Here is a 12465-nt window from a genome sequence, read left to right as displayed (position 1 = left end):
TTTTTTGAGGTGAATTCCTGCTGCGGCAGCCAAGTCCGAGCCGAGGGAATCCCAAAGCCTGAGCTGCAGACTGACAGATAAACATGAAAGAAACACTGCACACACAAACCCGTTGCTGTTTCCCTCTCTCCCCCCTGCCCAAGCTACAGGACTCTGGCTGGCCATAGATCTGAACCTGCTGCTGACAGCTCCCTCACAGCACAGCAAACAGAGCTCACGAAAAACTGATTTCTGGGGAAGGAGGCCAGAAAAATGCAGTGCAGTGCTGAGATGGTGAACTTCAGTGTGAATTTTTAAAAATAGCCTTCCAGGAGAAGAACAGGTAGACCAACAACCCTGCCTTACTACGAACACCACCTCCCTTCATCTCTGTCACCATTGTTCTGCTTTGCAGTTCTTCATGCAAGAAGCTAAAGTGCTTTCCCAACAGCAGTGGATTAAGTCTCATTTAGCCACTTGTAGGGCATGATTCCTGTTTTACAGATACTGTAAATATAAATACAGTGAGGATACATATAGGATACAACTGTCCTGCTCACACCCACACATAAGGTTGCAGACATGAACCTATCTGGCTTGTGCATGCCCCAAGCCAGCAGGATGCAAAGCAGCTCTGCTCTGGAATACCCGCTGCTGAATTTTCACGGTATCAAACTCAACCTACAAACCCCAGCACCATTGTTCCCAACTCAGTTACACACTTTCTGATCTCTAGAACAGAACCAACTTGGGTCTGGCCATCTTGGAGCACAGGAGAATGATGGAGAACCCACCAACAGAGAAAGTAACAAAGAACACGAGTGAGCTCCTAAAAAGCTAGAAAATAAAAATCCCTTTGCACAAAACCAAATACAATCACCCTCTGGAGAGCAGACAGACCTTCACATGTCATCGCAGTGCACACCCAGTTCCCACAGGCACAGACGCAGCGGTTGCACTCCACCTGGGTCTCTGCTCCATCCTCATAGGTTTCATCTTCCAAGGCACACTCTAGAAAGGCACAGAACAGGGACAATAGTTGTACCCTACAGATTCAGGAGATAATTTGAGAGAGGAGGTACAATCTCACTGTCAACGAGAAGTTGGGGGATGCCTTTGGAAGAGGCCACCAATCCACCAAAGGTTTCAGGTGGACCGCTAGGATAATAATATTCAAGTTGAATCTGGTGTGTGAAATTAGCTCCAAAATCATTGTTTGGGAAAGTCTTACACTTTGCTATACACAGAAGAGAACACCCAAAGTGAAAGTTTTGGTTACTCTGAAACAAATCCCTGTTCCAACATGGGAGGAGCTGGGGAAAGGGTGTATGCATTTGTTGTAGCCCTGAGAAAAAAAGGAAAAAAGAAAAGCTTTCTCATTTTAGCTCACATTTCTTCTCTATTAGATAACCATATAACCATAACCCTCAAACCACTTAACTGTGGTGGTTCAGTGAAAACCATGCCCTCAGAGATAGAGATGGCATCTCTGGCTTCCTACTAAATATCCCCTAGGAAGCACAGCTCGGTGTCACTGCAGTGGATGTAAATCCAGCACCTTTGGACCAGCAGGCGAAAGCACCCCCTGGGGAGATGATTAGATGAATGGCTTGGCACGCCTGGTCAGCAGAACATTAAGCTGCTTCCACGTAGCAGTGAGCAGGATTTGGAAGGATAGTGAACTTTGAGACGCTCATCAGGGAGGGTTTCTGTGTGGAAGGCAGAGCATAGCAGGACTTTGTTCTGGTCCAACTTTTCTAAGTTATCCACACATTAACTCTTCACATGATTTATATCCGTGCTGTTAAATACTTGCCTTGACGATCAAAGCATACCTTATCCATTTGACCTACGTCCCTGCTTCTAAAATCCAAACCTTTTTAATCACATGAGCTCTGGGAGCTCTGCTACAGAAACAGCAGTATGTTTGACATTGTAGGGATGGGAGAACAAGGGGTGCCGTGGGATAGCAGGTAGGGCACCTATCAACAGTAACTCTGGGAATGGGAATGTTCCCTTACCAGGACCCCACTAGTTCCCCAATACAAGTGAGGGATTCCTACTTTTCTCTGGTGGGTTGAAGGATGGGCTGAGGCACTTGAGAAATTCACTGAAGCTGAGCTTCCAGTCAGCGTTTTCATCTGACAGCTCGATGAGGGCATCTACGCAGAGTCCCCTGAAAGGAAACACAGAGGCACGTTCTGCACAGGGCTGTACCAAGTCATTCCTTCCTCTACTGGCTTCAGAGCACCAACGACTTAAACCAATCACTGGCCCCAGAGTACGGATGAGTTAAACGAGTAACAACTAGGATGGTTCTGAGGTGCCAGGAACAAATGTCTTCTGTAAGAAAATCTCCCTGATGTAAATAGAAGAAAAACAGACACCTTTCTCCTGGCTGGAGAAACGCTGAGGTGCGCAGGGGTTGGTATTCAGAACAAATCAGGCAGCAGGAATAGCACCCTGCTGACTTCTACATGCTATCACGCAAGTACAGATGCAAGCACAGTTCAACCACATGCAGTCATCGTCTTGCACGCAGGGGCATAGAAAAAGGGAAACCTTTCAAGCTACAATTTCATGTGATAGTTGCACCAGTTCTAATTACAGGCTCTCCGTGAGCTGTGATCTCCCACCATCTTCCTTGCACTGGATCTAGCTATCAGGCAAGAGGCAAGCATGGTCCACTGGAAAGCCACATCACTAGGAAACGAAAAGGACAAATTTTCTTTCACCCAACTTACCTCCTGGCTTCAAAACTATTAGGTCCAATGCAAAGAGTTGGAATGTATGGCCCAACCTGAAGGCTAAGGGTGGGACTTCTCCTTTTTGTGGCATTCATGTCTAATTAAGTGAGAAGTCATTTCATATACAGTTATGTTTGCTGATTCTATTTTTCTAACTGCCTTTTTCCATGGTTGTTTTTTTCATCTCCCCTTTTTACCACATCTGGACCCTGTCATAGAATCATAGAATCGCTAAGGTTGGAAAAGACCCACAGGATCATCCAGTCCAACCATTCGCCCATCACCAATGGTTCTCGCTAAACCATGTCCCTCAACACAACATCCAAACGCTCTTTGAACACCACCAGGGTCGGTGACTCCACCACTTCTCTGGGCAGCCCATTCCAATGCCTGACCACCCTTTCAGAGAAGTAGTATTTCCTAACGTCCAGCCTGAATCTTCCTTGGCGCAGCTTGAAGCCATTCCCTCTAGTCCTATCACTAGTCACACAAGAGAAGAGGCTGACCCCCAGCTCAACCTCTACAACCTCCCTTCAGGCAGTTACAGAGAGCAATAAGGTCTCCCCTGAGCCTCCTCTTCTCTAGACTGAACAAGCCCAGCTCCTTCAGCCGCTCCTCATAAGGCCTGTGCTCCAGACCCCTCACCAGCTTTGTTGCCCTCCTCTGGACACGCTCCAGGGCCTCAATGTCTTTCTTACAGCGAGGGGCCCAAAACTGGACGCAGTACTCGAGGTGCGGCCTCACCAGTGCTGAGTACAGGGGGATAATTACTTCCCTGTTCCTGCTGGCCACACTGTTTCTGATACAAGCCAGGATGCCATTGGCCTTCTTGGCCACCTGGGCACACTGCTGGCTCATGTTCAGTCTAGCTGTCCTTCTGGCATCCTGCCTGCTGCCCACCTGAGCAGCTTGTTGGTCTCCTGGTCCACGTAGGTTGTGATGTTGACAGCAGTCTCGTTCTGCTCCACAAATTTCAGGAATTCAGTGGAGTCCAGGCGAGAATCGCCGTCATCAAAGTTCTGTAGGGAAAGATGGGAAGATGTGAGAGGGTCTCATCTGCCAACTCAAAGTACCCCTTCCTTATTGCTCTTCCGTAGGTAATTAGCATTTTTGAAGCACTAATGAAGCAGGTTGCATCATCCCTGTTTTTCACAAAGAAGAGAGGCTCAGAGAAAAACAACACATCCACACTAGCATCAGAACTGGGAGACCTGGCTTTAGCTTCCTGCTCGCTGATAAGCTACACTGCCTCTCATTCACCTCCTGTTGCTTGATTTATGGCTCTAACCCCATTCCTTCTCTTTGTTCCAGCCAGCTCCCAGCTTTCTTATATACCTCCTGCCTTAACGCGGACCAGTTGTGCTCAAGAAGGTGTCAGCTTTCCAACATGTGTAAATCCAAAGCTGTGTACGGACTGTGACAGTGACAAAAGGGAAAATCACAGGAAGCAATTTTCTGCTGATCCCAAAGAAGGAACAATTTAATGCAACAGCTAAACACCTTGCCACCAGCTTCATAGGGTCCTGACAGAACACCTGGCACTGACAAGCAGGATTTTTAGCCCCAATGTCCTGGCTGTACTCCCACTGCAGTAATTGTATTCTGCCTCCCTGTTTGGAGACGTCACATCACAGCGCGGGGCACGCAGCAGGAACTGCCGGGCCCCCTCAGAGACAGCTGCATTGCAGTGAAGGGAAAATGAATCCTGCAGGCAGACTGCTGCACGAGATGCTGGTCAGCCTCTGCCATGTGACTCAGGGCAGGTCACTGTGCCTCCCTGAGCAGGGCTTCCAGGAATGCTCAAACACTGCCTGCTGCTATCTCTGGTTCAGGGGAAGTATGTAGGGCTAGGAAAATATCTGCCTGTGCTGTAGCCTGTGTATAACTGCCCCGCTAATATATTTCAGCTTCTGCAAGACGTTGAAGTTTTTCTCCCTGTTTCTTTTGAAAGTGGCCACAGCTCTCTTAATGACCCAAACCGGGGTAAGCTAGTTTTCTTGGCTTTCAAGACAACAGTATGCATTTACCTGATCCCCAAGAGACACGCTAGAACACAGCAGCTTCTCATTATTGGTCTAATCTCTAATGCAGGGTCCTTCAAGGCCAAGGCCTGCCTGGCGTCTGACCCACGTCCCAGTGACTCACACAAGGCACGCTTCCAGAAGGGAGAGAGCTACGCGCCACATCTGCAGGCTGCTCTGGTCAAGGAGAAAAGGGAAAACCTTCACCTCCTCCTTGCCTGCAGTGTTTATTGCCTGCAGGGCAGAAGTCAGGCCATTTGCAAGGTAGCGCAGGGAGCTGTGAGCTGGGTGAGGCAGGCAGCTCGGGCTCCTTGGTGAAACAAATCTGTGCGCATGAGCTCATCTAGCTTGCATTACTTGGATATCTCTGACTTGCTCCAAACCTTGAATTCTGCTTTAAAAGTATTTCAAAGCTCACTGGGCTGCTGACATAGAGGATTACCTTCTGAAAGAAAAGGAAACTTGGTCCAGGAAAGGGCATGGCTTTGTCATGGTAACTTTTTACCCCTTGTGTCTGAGATCAGTGCTCCACAAAAAGGTGGAAAATAAGGGAACATGAAGCTGTCTACCTCTGAGCTGTGGGTTTTCAGCAGTGGGAGGCTGACAGGGGATGGGTGGGTTGTGCACAGCAGTGGAGCAAGCCCGTGCCTGGCTCGCATTTAGACAAACCCCGTGGCCTGAGCAGGTCCCCTGAGAGAGGGGCTGAGGACAGCAGGTGTGTGAGGCCATGCCAGGGTGCTGGCAGACGCCCGCAGGGTGCCTGAAGCAGTGGTTTCAAGTCAGTTTCCAAAGAAGAGGTAGAATTAATGGCTACAAAGGCTAAGATGCTCTCTGTAGTGCAGGGACCGGCTCCTCTACCTCACCAGGGGGTGCCATTGCCATGGCAAATTTGCTTGCAGCGTTAACTCCTGTCAGGCACCATTAATCTCTTACTGTCAACAGCTTATGATTTAAACACTCTCCCCCTTTCCCCACCTGCTCCTCCAGCTCCATCTTGAATGCTTTGAAGTCTTTATCAGGAGCCGGGTGCGAGGGGGAGGGAGGCAGCAGTGCATGCGGCAGGAGCATGACAGAAGCGTGTGATCTATGGGTTATAAAAGGGGTGGGGACAGGGTGAGGTTGACAGGGAAGCATTATTGCTGGGGGCTCGCAGGCAGTTCCATCTCCCTGCAGAGCACCAGGAAACCACCAGCTCTCTGCCACAACTGGGCCACACTCCACACAGGCACATATTCCTCCTGAAGCCCCCAAGCACTCCCTATTTCCACCTCAACGTGGCCTTGGGGCTGTCAGGAACAAAGGATCAGCAGCACTGCCACAGCTCCCTGCTCCTCATATCTGTATTGCCAGCACTCCCACCCACTTTCCCTCCTCTGGCAGTCCTTTGCCCTCTAAGATCAGTTCTTCTCTCCCCTACCATGGGCATAATGGGCCTACCCAAGTTCTTTTCCCTGGGACACATTGGACAGCAGAAGACAGAGATCCTCCAGGTCATGTGCACGTGGGTCTGTCAGTAGCTGCTGCAAGGAGCACCCTGTAGGACACAGCAGGCCTCTCTGGCTCCTGTCTCATCAGGCACATTTCAATATTTCAGCTTGTTTCACGGCAGCACTGCTGCTTTACAGTGACAGGTGAAGAAACGGCAGGCTCTACTTGCCTTGAAGTACTTGTCCAGGACATCACTGTAGTTGCTGCCCTTGGAAAACCAGCCGTCTGGGATAATCTCTGCTTCCAGCCACTGGATGACACGGCGACGAAGCTCGTCCCTATCCGACTGGTAACAGACAACTGTTGGGAGAGAAAGCAAGGATAACAGGAACAATGTTGGCAGGGAGACCATAGAGAGACTACGAGAAATAAAAGCCAAGCAGACAGTCCTGATGGCAGTCTGCAGGCCCCTTGGAGATGATCCACAGACAGATCAAAGCAGGGCTGCCATGTGCTGAACGGCGGATGGGCTGTGGGTGACACCATGTGGCAAGGCCCGAAAACGACACTCCTGCCAAACTGCCTTCCAGTCCCTGATGCCTGATGTAAGGGAGCCCAGGGCCAGCTGACTCATCTCAGATTGAGGGAGGAATGTGAATGACTGGCTCTGGTCAATGTCCCCGTGTTTTTCGATGCCCAGCACTCAGCCATGAGCTCTCAGGTACCAAAACCCCCTTCTTCTCCAACATCAAAGACCGGACTGAGTGAGCCTTTCCCTATGCTCTTCCCAAAACTTGAATTATAGGGCCTAACATCTTAGGAGATTTCGTTTCTTCAAAATCCCAGCCTGTCTACTGTAAATTACAGGGGGTCAAGTTCTGCTTTCTCTCAGAGCTCTCCAGTCACAGGTATCGTTTTGTATGCTAGTTACAAACGTGGTATTCAGAAGCAAAACTGGAAGATCATCCAGCTTATTTGCGTTGTCACACCTGTCCAGAGGTCAATGGAGAGACAAGGGCAATCTTTGTGCACTCGTGCCGCTTACACACGCTCATGACTTCCTTCTGAATCCAGTGACTACAATCACAACTGGATGGACCAATAAAAACAAAAACCCACAGGTTTCATGTTTAATGTTGAGCTTCCTTAAAACTGCTTTGAGGTGATGGCCAGATTCTGACACGGTCCTTTGCCTTAGGCTTGTATGAGGGTTTGCTCTCATCTCTCCTAGGAAGCTGATGTCCAGGACTGATAAGCCATGGATAGGAAAAGGGTCCCTTGGTGGAGCACAGGTCATGGCCCCAAAATCAACAGTCTAGGTACACAAAGCAAGAGATAAGGAGAGAAACAGACAGCTGATGGGGGGTGGTTCAGTTACACCTCCCAATTCCCCAACAATATCCTGTTCATTATGCAGTGCTGCCCCTCTGCCACTGGGCCCATCGGTTAACTGCTCCTGAAACAAAGCCTCCTTTTATAAGAGTGCTCCTGGAGCTGGGGAGGACAGTAGGAGGACACAGTTCCTGTATCTTTGATCCCCAAGGAACTATTTGTCTTGTTCCTCAGTCTGGATGATGAACACAGCTTATGTCCATAGGGGCAAATTCACACTTCACCTTGTACGCTCCCAGAGTCCCTAAGACACTCCAGTGCAGTTAGGAGTCCAGGAGTACCCAAGAGTAAGAGTACCCAAGAGTAAAGTCACCCAAGAGTAAGGTCTAAAAAGGTGCCCAAAAGTAAGGACCAAAAAGGTACCGAAGAGTACGGACCTGAGCTCTCATATTTCAGCTGATCTATCACCTCAGGCTCTGCTACAGCCAGTGCAGAAGCACCACTTGTACACAGAGCTGTGCCACCCCCCCAGCAGACCTTCCTTCCCAGTCCTCTTCCCAAATACACACAGATTCCAGCCAGACAAGGAGATGGCTTCTTACCTGGACTCGCAGCTGGATTCTCAGACTTCTTCTCTGTTAAGGGAAAGACAGAATAGGACATTTCTGATTCAACATAAAGAAATACGAACTTCTTCCTATTCCTGGGTGCCACTCGGGCCAGAGCAGAGGAACATGGGAGCTTTTGGAAACATGAGGACCACAGAGATGATGAAGGGACTGGAGCAACTGTTATACGAGGGGAGCAAGGCTGTGACTGTTCAGCATGGAGAAGGCTCAGGAGGGACCTCACCGATTTGTTTATGTTTGACGGGCAGGAATGAAAAAGACTGAGCCATACTCTTCTCCACGGTGCCCAGTGACAGGGTAAGGGGCAGTGGGTGCATATTTAAAAACTTAAAATTCCATCTGAACATAAGGAAACACTTTTTTTGCTGTGAGGCTGGTTGAAGATTGGAACGGGTTGCTCAAAAGAGGTTGTGTAGTCTCTCTCCTTGGAAATACTCAAAATCCAAGTGGACATAATCCAGGGCAACATGCTCTAGCTGACTGCTTGAGCAGAGGGATTCACCAACCTACTTGAACTGTCCTGTAGTTCTGAGTTACTTCCATCAACAGGCTATGTTTGGTTCTGGCAGCAGCTTTACTCAAACAGGAGGTGAGGCAGTTCAGATCTGTGCCACTTCTCCATTTTCACCTGTTCACTCTTGAAACTGCTCTTTTAACAGAGACTTCTTTCATTCAGGAGAGAGGCATGTGCAAGGTGTGGGAGGAGTTAAACAGCTGTACGCTTGAGGCAAAATCCTTGCTCCTGAAGTTCTTGAGGTCCCTCATGAACATGGATGGTAGTATGGGTTCTGGAGGTTTATCCCAAGTCTTATTTCTTTTTTCTTTAGTCCAGAGGCTTCATTTCAGCTCAAGCTTTTTCAAGATGATTATTCTTGGAGTTAAAGAAGAATACTTGAAAGAAAATGCAGTCATTGGTCACAGCCAAAATAGGTTAATGAGGGGAAAGTCCTTTTTAATGAACTTAACCCACCTAGTTGAACAAGGGAAGACAGATGGTGTAATCTTCTTGGATTTCAGCAAAGCTTTTGATACTGTCCCTCACAGCACCCCTCCGCACAAAACATCCAGCATACAGCTGGACAAAGACAGAATGTGATGGGTGAACAACTGTCTGACAGGTTGGACTCAAAGTAAATGGGGATACATCAGGTAGGCAGCCAGACACTTCTGAGGTTCTGCACAGCTCCATTTTAGGACTAGTTCTCTTCATTATTTTCATAAATGATGTAGACACAGGACTTGAACATCTATTAAGTTTAGGCAACACTGAAGTGGGAGGAGCCACAGAGGGTAGAGAGGCTTTGCAAAGAGATCATGACAAATTAGAGGGCTGGGCAATCACCAACCACATGAAGTTTACTACGAGCAAATGCTATATTCGGCACCTGGGACAAGGCAACCCTGGCTATACGCACAGACTAGGGGACAAGAAGCTGGAGAGCAACCCCTCAAAAAAGGATGTGGGGGTTCTGCCTGATGGAAAGTCGAATCAGTGTGCCCTGGCAGCCCAAAGGGCCAGTCGTACCCTGGGGTGCATAAGGCCCAGAACTGCCAGCTGGGCAGGGGGAAGGGCTGTCTCACTCTGCTCTGCTCTGTGTGGCCTCACCTCCTGCACTGGGTGCAGCTTTGGGTGCCACAATAGAAATAGGACATAAAACTGTGAGACAGTATCCAAAGTAGGGTTACAAAGATGGTGAAGAATCTGGAAGGTAAGGTGTGTGAGGAGCAGCTGAGGTCCTGTGGTGTGCTCAGTGCAGAGCAGAGGGGCTGAGGGGAGGCCTCATGGTGGCTGTAGCTCCTCACAGGGAGCAGAGGGGCAGCGCTGAGCTCTGCTCTGTGTGACAGCGACAGGGCCCGAGGGAACGGCATGGAGCTGTGTCAGGGGAGGGGGAGCTGGGGGTTAGGGACAGGGGCTGCACCACAGGGTGGTGGGCACGGCCCCGAGTGCCAGAGTGCAAGGAGTATTTGGACACTGCTCTCAGAGACAGGGTTTGGATTTTGGATGGTGCTGTGTAGGGCCAGGAGTCGGACCTGGCGATCCTTGTGGGTCCCTTCCAACTCAGAACAGTCTATGATTCTATGCTTTAGCTCCTTGTCCTTGTCTGAGATTATGTTGTAGATATGTCTGTCCCCAGCTCTGCTGCCAGCATTCCTTTACTTGGCCATAGATCTTGTTGATCCTTGCCCTCATCTTGGGACTGCCTTCTCACCTTGTTATCCCTATGGACTTGCCTGGAAGTTTCTGGCCTATGAAAACTGGTTACCACCACCACATCTGATACTGACCTGATGGCATGGCTCAGCCTCAGACATAGTTCATCATAACAAATGTGCCTGGTGATCGGGACTCATGTGAACCTGGGTACCTTTTTCAGGCTTGCCCTGTTTACCTTGACTGGCAGTTTCGGAACAGGGTCCTGGCTGGCAAGGCCTCTGCCTTGCCTTGTTATCACACAGGGCCCCTCAGCACTCTGCCCTTTAGAGTAGCTGATCCTTGCTGCTCCCTGACACAGGGTTACCTTTACAGTGGCCATCGTAATCCACTTGGATCTTGGAGCCAGTGAGGCAGGCATCTCGGTGCAGCTCACAATGGTTCAGGTACGTCTTGCCATTGCTACCACACACAGGCCTCTTGTGAGGTTTGCATTGCTGTGAGAAAGCCAGAGATGAGAGCTTTTACCTGTCCCTTGGGGGCAGCAATAAGGAGCAGGCACATCCCAGGTTCAGCCCAGCCCAAAAAGTTTCGAACCCTCCCACTGCCTCCCCAGGAAAAGCCACATGGGTAAGACTGTAGATGTGGATTCAAAGGCTTCCCTGCATCCCATCCCAGGTCAGCAACACCACAGCAGGAGTATCCCAGAAGTGGAGCACAGTAGAAAAACTTGTTGTAGACACTGAATGCAGCCCTACAGCTGCAGCTCTATGTGCAGTGAACGTCTGTCCCAATGTGTGCCCTCTTCTGCTTGCTCAGCTCTGTTATAGCTCTCTGTATGCTCTGCTCCACCTTTCAGCCTCTGAATTTAGCCCATATTGCCAGACAGCAGCAGGCAGCTCAACCTACAGCAGAGTGAGGGCTCACCAGTGCCACCAAGCAAGGTGCAAGCTTCTTTCTCCTGCCTCATTCAGCCTGGCCAAGCCTGTCCAGACAACAGTCTCCCTGCCAGCTAAGGGACCAATTCTCTTCCCAGAGCCTGGGCTGGCTGTGTATGAACTGCGGGCTGGAAGGGAGGCAGGAGCAGAGAGCCCATTCCCAGGAGCCAGGCAAGAGCAGTTTGAAAGCATGGAGCAGAGCAGTTCAGGGAGACCCTGTCTCCACAGCTGGGAAAGGCTTTTCTAGTCATCTCCGGCTCCCTGCTGGAGGAAACTATTCATGCTCACAGCACTCCACCACAATTATTTCCATTTTACAAAAGCTGATTTTTTGGTAGGGTGCTTGTAACCTCCTCAAACAAGCCTCTGGGGAGGGAAAGCAGTCTCGGAGCTTGCTGACTCTCCTTTGGTGCCCTCCACAGCCAGCTGGATATCAATACCCCACTAGGCTCTCCCAACTAAAGACCTCCAGCCAAGTCTGCCATGCCTGTTAAAGACTCTGCGCGAGCAGCACAGCTGCAAGTCCCAGACAATGTGCACGCTGCAGGGCTATTCCCTCACACTACACAGCGAAAGGCCCCGCTGTTTGAAGAGCTGCTGTGAATTTGCAGCTGCTCCAAACCAGTCTTTGTGATAGCCCCAGTGACTGAAGTGCAGCCCAAGGGCTGGGCGGCGCAGGAGCTGTTCTGTCCCCATACCTCAATGCAGAGGCAGGTTGGCTCTCCCTTCTCAGTCACTGCACATTCCCGCCCAGCTCCGCAGAAAACGTTGGCACAGATTTTGGATTTGCTCCTTGGCTCTTCCTGCAAGACATAAAAAAAAAAAGAGACACGGAATACATCAAGTCACCCAAACCAGCAGCAGCAGTCCTCGATGCAGCTGTAAAATATAATACATGTAACTTCTACGCTAGAGCACAGAGCACAAAGCCGGTAAGGCACAGATGACAGAACAGGACAGCCATGATGGCAGAAGATGGACAGCTCAGACAATAACCAGGGGCAGAAAGAGGAGCTGAGGCTGCAGCCCCAGCAATAAAGGCTTTCCTCGAGGTCGCTCCTGGAAAATCACCTAGGAGAACTGGAGCAAACGTGAGCGAAAGAACAGCTAGCACAAACGACAAGAGTAACGTCCTCGAGGCAAGGACTGCTGCCTTCACATGTTCTCCATGGAGGGCATGCAGCAGAAATGTCTTTGCTGGAGACATTTAAGAAGGTGAACATGACCCCGGAGAAAGGT

The 12465-nt window shown here is 49.9% G+C and overlaps 1 protein-coding gene across 1 annotated transcript in view; it reads right to left on the bottom strand.

Moving 5' to 3' along the window:
* Positions 1-12465, bottom strand: part of FSTL1 (follistatin like 1) — a 43620-nt gene that overhangs the window by 4250 nt on the left and 26905 nt on the right. The window contains exons 3-9 of the mRNA NM_204638.3: positions 11925-12029; positions 10656-10785; positions 8110-8142; positions 6405-6535; positions 3627-3745; positions 2043-2155; positions 880-990 (exon numbers count right to left, since the gene is read on the bottom strand). Coding sequence (NP_989969.3) covers positions 880-990; positions 2043-2155; positions 3627-3745; positions 6405-6535; positions 8110-8142; positions 10656-10785; positions 11925-12029 — 742 coding nt within the window. The remainder of the gene's footprint in view (positions 1-879; positions 991-2042; positions 2156-3626; positions 3746-6404; positions 6536-8109; positions 8143-10655; positions 10786-11924; positions 12030-12465) is intronic.

Source organism: Gallus gallus, chromosome 1 (genome assembly GCF_016699485.2).
Source record: "Gallus gallus isolate bGalGal1 chromosome 1, bGalGal1.mat.broiler.GRCg7b, whole genome shotgun sequence".
NCBI lineage: Eukaryota > Metazoa > Chordata > Aves > Galliformes > Phasianidae > Gallus > Gallus gallus.
This window is presented reverse-complemented; position numbering and strand designations above follow the sequence as displayed.